This window comes from Pleurodeles waltl, chromosome 8 (genome assembly GCF_031143425.1).
Source record: "Pleurodeles waltl isolate 20211129_DDA chromosome 8, aPleWal1.hap1.20221129, whole genome shotgun sequence".
NCBI classification, from domain to species: domain Eukaryota; kingdom Metazoa; phylum Chordata; class Amphibia; order Caudata; family Salamandridae; genus Pleurodeles; species Pleurodeles waltl.
In genome coordinates this window covers 447,797,532-447,811,636 of record NC_090447.1, presented here as the reverse complement: position 1 = coordinate 447,811,636, position 14,105 = coordinate 447,797,532, and the positions used below count along the sequence as shown (strand labels likewise).

The 14,105-nt window shown below is 47.2% G+C and overlaps 1 protein-coding gene across 1 annotated transcript in view; it reads right to left on the bottom strand.

Annotated features, from left to right (window-relative positions):
* The window catches only part of LOC138249528 (ATP-binding cassette sub-family C member 5-like), a 2,567,733-nt gene that overhangs the window by 732,734 nt on the left and 1,820,894 nt on the right, over window positions 1–14,105 (bottom strand). Inside the window, exon 18 of the mRNA XM_069203478.1 lies at window positions 2,334–2,480. Within this exon, the coding sequence (XP_069059579.1) occupies window positions 2,334–2,480 (147 nt within the window). The remainder of the gene's footprint in view (window positions 1–2,333; window positions 2,481–14,105) is intronic.

Below are 14,105 nucleotides of genomic sequence, written 5' to 3'. Positions count from 1 at the left end.
AGTGGTACTGTAGGAGCTTCACTCGTCTCCTAGTTCAGCCTAAGCTGCTCTGCTAAGCTACCATTATCTATCAGCCTATGCTGCTAGACACCCTACACATTAATAAGGGATAACTGGGCCTGGTGCAAGGTGCAAGTACCCCTTGGTACTCACTACAAGCCAGTCCAGCCTCCTACACAGTTACATCATGTAAACCAGCTGACCACGAGTGAACTTCTGCTAGACCACCATTCAGCCAGATGAGTTGATCAGCTAAAGGGCTGAAAGTTCAAAATAATGGCAGAACGCAGATCTCAAGAAGTATTAAGAGCTTTTGGCTGCACTCAGAGGAAGCAGTCACTTCAAAATCATGGCAGTGTGAGAAAACACGGGGGAAATAATGTACACATTGAAAAGGAGATTCTGCAAATGCTGCAGTAGGTGTCTTCTCGTGTCCATCCTCGGGTTTGGCTCACAATACTAATTATACAGCAGAGTGGAATGCATTGGAAAGCCTCTGATTTGCATTTACACAAGATGGAAGATGAAGACAGCTTCCCGGACAGTGTAAGTGTATTGCCTGCATTCGAGTGGCTGGAGGGTGGAAGATGTAAACACTTGTGTGAGTGTGGGGAAGGTGAAATGGCTCCCCTTACAAACTTAAGGGCAGCTTTTTATCAACAGGCTGCCTGATTAGACTTATAAAGCACTGCCTTTTTGTAGATGTTATGGGTGAGAAGGGTTAGAGCTGCAGGTTGGGGGGTGGCACCTTAAGTGAGGCCAAGCCTTTTGCCTGCATGATCACACTTCAGTGCAGAGCCCTCACACCTTTGGTACTTCTGTTGTGGTGCTCTAGACCGGACACTGCCAGCCTGTGGGGAGCACCACTAAACAAAAGCTGTGTCTGGAGAGCAGCCTGGAACAAGCATTTGAAAGGAGGTCCACCCCAAACCTGATCTGAAGGGTGAGGCAGTGGTTGCATTTGCAATTTTGGTCAAGTAGAAATTTAGTTTTTAAACTGAATACATAATTTTGTTCTAAAATACATAAGAGGGTGTTATATGTGTTATTCATGGACATTACTAGAGCATTTGAATGTACTTGCTAGGCCATCGAGCATGACAACAATAGGCTGGTGCCTTCCGACTTAAGAGGGCAGAAGTTAAAACTTGAGTGGCATATCACCACTTACAAAAGGGCGTTGTGCAATGTGTATGAAAACATTTTAAAACTATATAAACATTCTACATCGATATATTTAAACTCTTGCTAGTAGCAATGAGAGTGAGAAGATTAAAGAGGGTATGCAACTATTCACTTTACAACCAGGGGCTATATCACACATACAGCATGTGCACATCTTCAAATGGCATGCCCTGCGCAAACAAGAAGAATGCACCATATTAGCATGAATGAGCTGCCCCCAGGGCAGTCGTGAACTAGCGCTGCCCTCGGGGCGGTGCATTCAAGAGAAATATGGAGCAGCTGTTTATAAGCTGTTCTGTGTTTCTCTGTGCAGGCAGTAACCTGCCTGCACTTTAAAGGGGGATTAGAGATCCCCTTGCAGGCGGATCGAGTAAGTGACTGCACCCACCTGCAAGGGGCTTTCGTGGTGGTCCACAGGACCACCTTTCCCCCCGCAGAGGGCGTCCATTAGGAGGGCACTAGGAGTGTGCCACCTTTTAGGTGGCACACTGTCAGTGTGCCTCCTGACAGCTACGTTGCCTCTGCGCCTGTGACCATAATACGGCGCAGACGCAAAGGCAAAGGGATTCCCTCATTTGCATGGAGTCACGCCCCAATGCAAATAAGGGAACACCCTCTGCTGAAAGCGCTGGCGCTATACTTCCACCAGCGCCATCTGTATTACAGAAAGGGCCGCAGAAGTGTCTGCACCCCTTTCTGTAGTACCAAAGTGCCCCAGGGATATGCAAAGTGGGCACACATGCCTGTTTCACCCCCAGGGCACTTCAATAATACGGCCTCAGGTGTGTAAATCAGGCACTACAGAGCAATGGTATATCGGATGTTAGTACACAGGTCCATCAGTGTCAGTCTTAGTAAGGCTCGGATGATCTGCTGGAAGGTAGCCTAAATGAATAATAATTATATAAGCAAAGGTAGTAAAAGTACATTAATTTGCTCTTGTACCATCTATAAATCACACATCTGTCACCCCTTAACTCTAGTACCCTCCGATTATTACTTTAAATATGTCCATATGTAATGTAATTGTTGAAAACTCATGATAAAAAAAGTTTGCACATAAAACCTTGAACAAGGATATGTTAAAACATATTGTCATAATACATTCAAATTATGAGTTTTTTTTTAAATGAAGACAGTCATTTTACCTTAACAAATAGGTAGCCTCTTAATGCTTTCGTGAGGAAAACCGCCACCAGGGTCAACGCATAGATCTTGAGGTAAAAGTGCAGGTGAGGATTGTCTCGCATGTTCCCACTGGGGATAGTTTCATTGTGGACACCTAAAGAATCGTTCTGTGGAGAAAAAAACACATACGTAATATTAAACTCGATATAAGCACGTGTTTGTGAAATTGTTAAAAACAGAAGAACTAACGCTAATAGGCTCATTCCAAGTCCTGTGCATTCTAGGAATGTCATAGTACACACAGTAAATACAGATACTAGTAGGTTTGGTATATACCAGGTGTTCTATTGCCACTTCATTATGATCTCAGCAACGTGTGTACTTTCGAAGTAACACTATTACCCTGTGACATGCCCACGTGACAATGGTGCATTATATTAAAGGTGTCTTCGCGGTAGTCATTTGTTAATGTGTGGGAGAGTACTCAAATGGAGGAATGATTACTGAGTACCTCCTTCAACCCGCAGAATGTCAATGTACGTCCTGCTTGGTTCTTCATGCTTTTCCATTTTGTTTTTTGGGGGTCCAATTAAATTCCCAACTAGGTACACAGTTTAATACAAATATTAACATGACTATCTATGGTTAGCTTAAAAATATGACACCCAAAAAAGGATTAAAAATGACAACCCCAGGGAAAGAAGGCTATCACCATTACACTACTTGTATATTTAAAGAGCTCCTCTCCCTATAAAGAGATTTTAAGCAACTGTAAGCCGTTTCAGTAGCATGTATGTAAAAAGATGGCTGGTTTACAGCTGCATTTTAACACTCTGGACCTCATTTACAAGGCCTGTGGCACAGGGCGGCGCAGCAAGGCACTTCTGGAAAAAGGCAGAAATGTGCCTTATCTATAAGATACAGCGCATTTATGTCCTCTCCCCATACGCTGTCGCACAAATTGCAGCCATGCACCAATGCTTTGCATCATAGTGAATGGGTGCCTGCGTTGTGAGGATGAAAAACAATCACAAGAGGTGTTTTCCCCTTTCAGTGTGTGCTGCATTCTGCAGAACACATAGAAAGAGGAAAAAACGGGGAGGAATAAAGATATTTCTACTCGTTGCATCACTCCTATGCCACCCTAAGGGGATGCATTCCCAGACTTCTAAATCTGGGAATGCGTCAGATTCCTTTGGGTTCCATGGGAATGTGTGGGAACACCTCAGGCAACACCCTTGGGATGCCCCTTTCATGCATTGTTATGAGTGAAAGTGGTCTATATTTACAAGGTCATGAAAAGCCACACAAGGTGCCATTGTGTGGCCCTGTAAATATGGGCTGGCACACTGCACCACTGAAGCGTGAAAAAAATGATGCTCTGCTGGTGCAGTGTGCTGCTAGGGTCTCGTAAATGAGGCTCTTTGTGCCCTTTAGTGTCCTCGTTATATTTAACTTAAATGTCGCTATGCAGCAATTATTTAAGTCAAAGGCTAACAGAAGTTTGGTGTCAGAGTAGAGATTGCTTGTAATTGGTTACGCTGTCTGCATCATGCTTAAGGAACAACACATTGTTTTATCGTATTTTGAATGACAGTGGCTGTTTTCTTTGGTTTTCATTTAGTTAGTCAGAAAATTCATTTTTGGTCAGGACACTGCTTTATTAAGTTCAGCGAGTCTGTTAACTCGTACATTATATTATAATGATTTAATACATGGGACGCTTCAGTGCCACTGACAACACTTCAGCCTTTCAGAGTGCCAGCAAGGGCTGAATAGAAGACTCTCCGCTTAGACAGTGATGGATGGAAATGCGTGAATTAATCTCAACCACTGATAAATACTAAGGGTGCATTCCATACTATCAATTTTGCCATTAAACTGCTAGACCATGGCCCAGATTCTCAAAGCTTTGGCGTCAGTTTAGCTTTACCTTTTACCACCATACCGAGGCTAAACTTTTTTTTGCATTCACAAACCAACGCAAATAGGTATTTGCTTTGGTTTGTGTGTCAAAGTAAAGCAAAGCAACACAAAACGCTGCTTTGCATTACTTTGCGTCAAGGGGGGATTACATGGGTGGTACATGGGCATACCCATGTTATCACCCATGCTTTTTGACAATAAACCCTATTCTGAAAGATCAGAAGAAAGGGTTCAGCGCCTAAAAAACAGGCGCAAAAGGGAGAAATGTTTTTATGTTTTTCCAACTTTGCATGTGCTGCACTGTACAGCACACATACAAAGTGGGTTAAGCATTTGCACTTTTCTAGACATAGTATTTTGTACCAGAAGGATACCCTTCATGCACAAAACCTATGCTAGACTCACGCACACACCCTAGCACTATGGCGCTAAGATGAATGTGTGCTGCACGGAAGCTGAAAACAGCACTGGAGCTAGGGAAAGGGGAGGTAAGTGGCATTGTTATCAGAATAGGGTGCTCTCCTGCTCTCTCCTAGTCACGCAACACAGTGCAGCAACTGTGGGTGCTACACTGCGTTGCCCATCACCTACAAGAATTTGGGCCCATATCTCATCTGTGCAGGAGAGCAAGCAACCCAACTAGTTTTGGCCTTATTGGACAACTCGGGATACGTACATTTCATGCTGTTGTCACACAAATAATAGGTTTTCCCACCCAGGTTTTTTGTAGGGGTGCAGGAGAATATGACTTGACCTTTTTTGGCTGAAAAAATAACATTAAACATCAGCTTCAGCACTGGCCAAGTCTCTTGCCCATGTTTTTCTGATAGGGATCGGGGGTTCATAAAAAGTTCTCCCTGCAAGAAAATACTTCCCCCTTTCTTCTCCTACTTCCCCCACCCTCTAACCTCATTAACCTTACCGCGCCAAGGGCCCTAGCATGTATTTACCACCAGCTTAGATCAGGTAGTAAATATCAGTAATAGAATGGCATGTTATGGCGAAATTCATGTGGTTTTATGACTAGAAAAGCTGGGCCCAGTTCCGTTACCCCTTTGCTGTGCCACTTATAATCGGGCTCCTTACCGGGGGCGGCTCCTCCTTTAGAGCGGAGGAGCGTCGTCCCCTGCCAGCAGCGGCAGCTGCAAAACCTTTATATTTATTACATTTATCATTGTAAAGGGATGGGGCTATGGGGGTAATAACCAGTGAGGGGGAGTGCACAGCAGTCCCCCCCGGGGTGCAGGTATGTTTGGCAGGCCGTCTCCGGCTAGCCAAACACATATGCACAGTAGGCTCTCTCCAGCCTGGCACTGTGTGGTGCACTTTCTTCAGGTAGAATATTGACAACATGGCATGTTTACTTAGATCTGGGATATGTCCAGCCTAGAAATAGCTGTTATCTTAAAAAAAGAGAAAGAAGGTGGAACTAGGAATAATTTGGCAAGTTCTGCTTGAGTCAGAATTGAAAGCTTGGCATGCATATTTGGACTTTGTGCTCTTCCTGGTGATGCAAAGTCATTTTTTACTGTAGCAAAACAAAAGCATACATTTTAGATGCAATTACTGGCTGATTTAAACAATAAAAGTGTGACCTTTTAAGTGTGACACTGTTTTGCTAGTTTTGTGGCAAGCCATATAGTTGTGTACGTTATCTTGAGCACAATATAAATTATTTCTCCGAGAGGTGTCTTTATATCGCAAATTACAGAAGCATACATTCCAACCAGGAAGCAGACGTGTTTAGGTATACCTGGGAGCAATGTTCCCTCTAATAATATATTTCTGTTTGCGGCAGCAGTACTTTTGAGTTCACCTATTTCTTGATTGTGTGCGGGATTGAGAGCAATGCTGCTTCGTTAAGCATGCAATCGTAGTGAGTGTTTACTACATCCGAGAGGTGGTGGCAGCTTTTAGTCTTTCATTAGCCACATTTAGGGTGGGCAGTCTCCCACAAGACCGATGGGATTGATTGCCAACCAGCCCATGGACACAAAGGTTTTAAAACAGTGGGAGTTTGACTCATTTTACTCATTGTTATAAAGGAAAATAAAACTTTGTGACCTCAGGAATCTTTCCAAACTATTTTTCAACACTTTTGGATGTATTGGAAGTTCGAGATTTCTACAGACCCCCTACTTTAATCACGATATAAGAGCAAGGACAGAAGCATATATTAATGTTTCATTAATCATGAAAAGTAGAAAAACAAGTTGTCAGTATCTGTAAACTGTGATCATTTAACCATGACTGTGTGGTAAAATCATAATCATGTATGAAAGAAAACAGTGCAGTCATACTTTCCTGGCACTATATCACTGATTATCATATAGTGAAACTTTTTTGAATGGCAGATAAATGATAAAATGGCTCATCATGAAGAATACAATTTGCCAAAGATCAGCAAGATAGGAAAACCGATATTGCAGCACAAGACTTCTTTCAAAGCCTGTTACTTCCCCAATACACCACATCTTAGGAAAGATAATTGTCCGGTCTGTGCTTTGTCTTTTGAAAAAGGAAAGGTACATTTATTATACACACTACTCAATACTATGCAACAATTTACAAACATACACAAGCTGATGGAACTACTCTTGGGTGACATTGGGTAATCATTCTGGTCTCTCGCAAAGGGAGAGGTAGACTAACAACCCACATGGCAAACATTCACTTGCATTCCAAGGCAGTATCTGACTGTAACTTGGAGTGACATCACCTAATACTGGCAATAAAGTAGATCTACTTTGACCACTAGTGGCTGTCAGTCTCATTACTCAAACAAATCATTAACAAGAAACATGTGTAGGAGTGTTGGAATGATTTGTGTTGTTACAATTACTCTCAGATCTACGCAGTCTAACTACACCCATAAAGGGTGTTCGCAGAGTTTCATCATATTCCACACTGAAGCATTCAACATAAAATGATGCACAGTTGACATAGGGCCTGATTCTAACTTTGGAGGACGGTGTTAAACCGTCCCAAAAGTGGCGGATATACCACCTACCGTATTACGAGTTCCATAGGATATAATGGACTCGTAATACGGTAGGTGGTATATCCGCCACTTTTGGGACGGTTTAACACCGTCCTCCAAAGTTAGAATCAGTCCCATAGTCCCTAAAGGACATCACTTGGTTGTTCACAGTTTCGTAATACCATCTCTCACCCCTAGAGGGTCCTTTTCACATGACCATTCACATGGCACATCATTGGCCACAACACTGCACCCTTTCATTTTTCATCACATTCAGCAGAAAATGCTGCACTTTAAACATAGGCCCTCATTCTGACCTTGGCGGGCGGCGGAGGCCGACCGCCAAAGTCCCGCCGTCAGGTTACCGTTCCGCGGTCGAAAGACCGCGGCGGTAATTCTGACTTTCCCGCTGGGCTGGCGGGCGGTCGCCTTCAGACCGCCAGCCAGCCCAGCGGGAAAGAGGCTTCCACGATGAAGCCGGCTCGGAATCGAGCCGGCGGAGTGGAAGCTGTGCGACGGGTGCAGTTGCACCCGTCGCGTATTTCACTGTCTGCGCAGCAGACAGTGAAATACATTTAGGGGCCCTCTTACGGGGGCCCCTGCAATGCCCATGCCAGTGGCATGGGCACTGCAGGGCCCCCCAGGGGCCCCGCGACCCCCCCTACCGCCATCCGGATCTCGGCGGTCCGACCGCCGGGATCTGGATGGCGGTAGGGGGGGTCGGAATCCCCGCGGCGGTGCAGCAAGCTGCGCCGCCGCGGAGGATTCAATGGGGCCGCGGTACACTGGCGGGACCCCGCCAGTGGTGCCGGTCCGACCGCGGCTTTACCGCCGCGGTCGGAATCCCCATTGGAGCACCGCCGGCCTGTCGGCGGTGCTCCCGCGGTCCTCCGCCCTGGCGGTCAAAGACCGCCAGGGTCAGAATGACCACCATAGTCTCTAAAGGACTCAATTTTTGTACAAAACACATGTAATTACAGCCCTTAAACCCCTAGAGGGTGTTCACCATTACAGCAATCGATTTAATCACAGTCAGGCCGCAAGGACTGCAACTATGATCTTCACCCCTAGAGGGCACAGTTCCACCACCTTGAAACAAAAGTTCCAGCTGGGATAGAACTTGAAAACATGTTGAGGAGGGATCCTTTTCAAGTCCCCTGAAACTGGGGGTGGTGATGTTTGGAACTTTCTTAGGGGAGACTGTGCTCCTCCTGCAGCTCCCCCGGGGTTTGGAAATAATTTGAATGGTGACACCGCTCTTCTGGGGTCACCACTGCACCAGAACAAGATACTTTGCTGGCCAAATTGATCAGCCTCGCAAGGCATTATGCGGAACGGCTCCGGGAGCGCACATAGACAATGAGCAGCTCTCCCGCTGCTTGGGAAGACCAGCTTGATTGGTTTCTTTGTTTTTCTCGCGGCCTCGCACCACAACTTCCTTTCTGTCAGAGGTGTCCATCCCACCCGGACATCAAATGTGCTGGACTTTGTTGTGAAGCGGCACGGGGAGCCCACACCCAGCCGCTACCATCGGCTACCTGCGTGGGTAGCACCTCTGTGTGCTGCCGCAGAAGCCAGCTCCTCTCTGGTCTGCTCGCTCCTGCGGGCAGACACTTCAGATGCAGCAGCCTTCCAGGCCGCTCGGGGGAGTGTGAGGCCACTCCCTCTCCCTTTCAGTGCCCCCTGGGGCAACGTGGAAATCAACAACAGAGCCCCACATGTGTAGTCGTCGGTCCTGCATAGGGGTCAAAGGTCATGAACCTTCCAACAGGGTTGTCTCGGGGTCCCCTTGGGCTAATTTGGGCAACTGTGGTCTCTTTTTGCTCCTGGTGACAAGCCCCTGCCACCCGGAGGAGTTTCTTCAGGCCTCCTGGCCTCAAAGATCCCCAACTTGGTAGGAAGTCAGTCTCACTGACTCCTTGCACCGGTCTTTCACTTGGGTGTCTCTCTCTCTCTGTGAGTGTGCCCACCTTGGGCAGATGCCCAGTCTTCCCCCCAAATGGTCCTCAGGGGGAGAAAGGGGACCAGCTTATCTGGTCCTGTGGTGTACCCCACAGGGTCTGGAGTCAACCAGGGACATAGTCCTTGCCACAGTGGGCAGTCAGGGTGTTCTTACTTTCCATTGTCCATGACGTCCGTCTTCAATCCCAGTATTCTGCAGAAAAGCACATCCAAGAGAGAGCTCTCCCCCCTGTGCAAGGCCTTTTAAGTGGGAGCAGAAGTGTCAAGCAGGGCTGCACCTTTGGCCTATCCTATGTGCCACATCAACTCTTCGCCCCTGTCCCAAGCTTCCTGCACATTCTTCTAGGTTAGCTAAAAATAGCATTGACTAGGAGTTAGTTGCCACATGTGCTCTGAGGGTCTCAGCTCCCCTCCTCACTGACATTTCTGCCAGGACCTCCCCGTGCAGTTCCTCCAAGGAACCACTCCTCGTTGAGTGGCCTAGGGCAGGACCGGTTCATGGCACTGGATGACAGCTGGCTGATTGATGCAGGGCCCTGCTCCTGCAGCTCGAGAGCACACTAATTAATCCAGCAAAGCAGGGTCAAAAAGGCCTGGGCCCTGATCCTGAGCTGAGGCAGAGAAAGATGACATTTCTGGATGACCCATAAACTGGACAGATATGCTTTTGTAACCCACTGCATTTGTATTTTCATACAGGTTACAGTGTACATTGGTGCAACTCTGGAGTCTGTGGACCCTAGGGAACTGGAGTTGTTCCCCAGGGCAACCTTTCCCATTGGAATATAATGGAATGTCAATACAGTCAAGACAGTAAAGCACACTGACTACCTCTTACATGTATATACCCACATCATAAGGCCTATTCCAGGTCACCACCCGGTCTGCATTGTCCCTTCTGTGGCATGCTACCTGGTGCAGTTCTTGGGCTGTGAACAACAGGGGTCCTCCCTGCACAACCCTCTGATGGGTGCACACACGATCAGGTGTAACCAGCCCTGGGCCTCCTACCCTTGCTGTGTCGCAGCAGCCTTATCTTAACAAGCCAGCACCGGAGGTAAACATGTACTGTCCATTTTACCATGAGTTTACTATGGGTGACTCCCTGACTATCAGCCTCCCTCACAGTAAAAGGTTGAAAACCAGGTGATCCAAAAGCACAAATCTGGGGGGACCAGATGGTCAGAACCGCCTTCTCACAAAGGTATTATAGGGCGGTTGCACACGAAAGCCTGAAGCTCACTCATGACGAGCTGAAGTAACTGCAATGAGTAAAACAATCTTTAGAGTCAGAATATGCAATGAGTAGCTGTGCATCTGCTTGATGATAGCCCACATGAGGAAAGTCAGGACCAAACAGAGATCCCACTGAGGCATCATAAGGTCTTTGGGGAAACATATGTATCAATCCTTTCATAAATCTCATCAAAACAGGTGATTTAAATGAGGATGCCTAATCTAGCAACCGCAAAAATGCCAAAATGGCCAACAAATAACCTTTAAGAGACCTCTGCAAGAATTGACAACAGTTTGGTGTGTAATTAGTTTGCACTGCAAACTCCACACCAGGCTGCACATTTCTCCTACTGCCCATTGTAGATGGACTTTGTGGTGGAACACTAGGCAGCCAGGTTGACACCCACAACCTCAGGTAGTAGTTTAAACGCTGCCATCTGCTGTCACTCAATCTCCATACTTAGGAGTGTTGATTGCACAGGCCTGGATGCAGAACCCTGACCTGCTGCTGCTTCAGAAGCTTCTCCCAGAGCAGTAGCCTGATCAGAGGACATATTCTTGTGCCCTGAATATCCAGGTACTACCCTCTCCTGGCTCAGACTGGAATCACTAAAATTATTTAGGCCTGTTTGTTCCTGATCTTCTTCAGAAATCAGGGCAGGAGAGGCAGAAGCAGACAGACATACAGGACTCCTGAGCTCCATTTTAGCAGGAAAGCACTTTCCAGAGAAAGCCTTCCAGGAATCTCCAGAGCGCAGAAGCTCTGACAGTGCACGTTCTTGATGGTGTTGAAAAGATCTATCCAGGGTTCTCCCCAATGATAAAAATGCTCTGTGTCATCTCAGGTGGAACCAGAATTAAAATGAGATGTTTGCACTGCCATTTAGATAACCTGTCAGGGGTCTCACAATCTGGGAGATTCCTTGGCGCTCTAGCCAACTGCAGAGGAATAGAGCTTTTTGACGCAGGACCGAGGACGCCAGCATGTCCAGTTAGCTGCAGTACCAACTAGAGGTGGTGTTGTCTTTGAGAACTTGTACCAACCTTCCCTTGATGGATGGCGGGAGGGCCTTCAAATGGTCTTCAACTCCAACAGATTGATATGGAGTCGGGTTTCCACTGTAGATTATAGTATATAATCTCCAACTCCCCTTACTGACCTTCCCAACCCAGCAATGACGCATGTGTCACCACTGTCAGCTCTGGAAGCATTAGGAAGAGGGGTCTGCTGCTGACCAATAGTGATCAAGCAACCACCACTGCAGGTCTTTTGCAGTCTCCTCGGAAATCTGGATGGAATCTGACAGGTACCTTTCGGTGCTGCGCCGAATGAGATTTCAGGTTCCACTGCAGAGTCTGCCTACCCGACCTCTCATAGTCTAAGGGGCCAAGAAACACTAGAGCCATGCTCGGTGAGACCCCTGTAACTTCAGCAGGTTGAGTGTGAACCCCAATGATTTCAGGAGGTTTGCCGGTGTCTGGAGGTGGTCTACGACTGACTGTGGCTGCCAAGGTAAGGGGACACTGGTATCCCCACCTTTCAAAAGTGTGCTGCAACCACCGCCATCACTTTCGTAAACACCCAAGGGGCAATGGTGAGGCCAAAGGGGAGCACAGCAAACTGAAAGTGCTTCTGGCCTTCCCTGAACCACAGGCAGTTCCTGTCAGACTGCTCGAAGGGTACATGAAAGCTGGTGTTCTGTAAATCCAAGGCCAACATCCAGCTGCCCAGATCCAGAGCAGATAGAACCGGAGCTTGTGTGAGTATCTTGAATATGCCCTTCCACAGAAAGACTTTTAGAGGACGAAGATCTAAAACAGGACGAAGGCCTTTATCTTTTTTTGGTACCAAAAAAGAGCAAGAGTAACAACCAGTGCCCTCTCTATGGACCCTTTGGCCAGGAGAGTACACACTTATTTCAACAAGATGGACAAGCGCTCCTTTGAAAGCCACTCTGATGTGGGAAGAAATTGCATTGAGTCAGAAAGAAATAGGTATACTCTCATTGCAACATTTTAAGAACCTATCTGTTGGATGTTATAATTTACCACCCTTGGAGGAAATGTCTTATGTTGCTTCCCACAGTATGATTGTGCACCACTAAAGGCAAACTAAAGTGGTTTAGAGGCTAATGCCACAGGACTAGGTGACTAGGAAGACTGCTGTCCCTGGTGGTCAGTAAGGTGTCTGCTCGTCCTCATCCCCGAACCTGAAATGACTGAGGTGCCTGTTGAGGCACGAGGGAGCCACAGTGTTGACTGTTGGCCAAACCTTTTATTCATATAGCACAGATCCATCAAAAGTTGTATCAACTGCATGTTCACCGAAAATCCTATAGATCTCGTTCATGCATGGTGTAAGGAAATGCCTCCTTGGCATGGTTACCCCCTGAATTTTTGCCTTTGCTGATGCCAAGTTATGATTTGAAAGTGTGCTGATGCCTGCTAACCAGGCCCCAGCACCAGTGTTCTTTCCCTAACCTGTACCTTTGTTTCCACAATTGGCACACCCTGGCATCCAGGTAAGTCCCTTGTAACTGGTACCCCTGGTACCAAGAGCCCTGATGCCAGGGAAGGTCTCTAAGGGCTGCAGCATGTCTTATGCCACCCTGGAGACCCCTCACTCAGCACAGACACACTGCTTGCCAGCTTGTGTGTGCTGGTGGGGATAAAATGACTAAGTCGACATGGCACTCACCTCAGGGCGCCATGCCAACCTCACACTGCCTACAGGTATAGATAAGTCACCCCTCTAGCAGGCCTTACAGCCCTAAGGCAGGGTGCACTATACCATAGGTGAGGGCATAGGTGCATAGGTGCATGAGCACTAAGCCCCTACAGTGTCTAAGCAAAACCTTAGACATTGTAAGTGCAGGGTAGCCATAAGAGTATATGGTCTGGGAGTCTGTCATACACAAACTCCACAGCACCATAATGGCTACACTGAAAACTAGGAAGTTTGGTATCAAACTTCTCAGCACAATAAATGCACACTGATGCCAGTGTACATTTTATTGTGAAATACACCCCAGAGGGCATCTTAGAGATGCCCCCTGAAACCATACCGACTACCAGTGCGGGCTGACTAGTTTTAGCAGCCTGCCACACACCAGACATGTTGCTGGCCACATGGGGAGAGTGCCTTTGTCACTCTGTGGCTAGTAACAAAGCCTGTACTGGGTGGAGGTGCCTCTGACCTCCCCCTGCAGGAACTGTAACACCTGGCGTTGAGCCTCAAAGGCTCACCCCCTTTGTTACAGCACCCCAGGGCACTCCAGCCAGTGGAGTTGCCCGCCCCCTCCGGGCACGGCCCCACTTTTGGAGGCAAGGCCGGAGGAGATAATGAGAAAAACAAGGAGGAGTCACTGGCCAGTCAGGACAGCCCCTAAGGTGTCCTGAACTGAGGTGACTCTGACTTTTAGAAATCCTCCATCTTGCAGATGGAGGATTCCCCCAATAGGATTAGGGATGTGCCCCCCTCCCCTCAGGGAGGAGGCACAAAGAGGGTGTAGCCACCCTCAGGGCTAGTAGCCATTGGCTACTAACCCCCCAGACCTAAACACACTCCTAAATTGAGTATTTAGGGGCTCCCAGAACAACACAGCAAGATAGATTCCTGCAACCTAAGACGAAGAAGGACTGCTGAGCTGAAAATCCTGCAGAGAAGACGGAGACACCAACTGCTTTG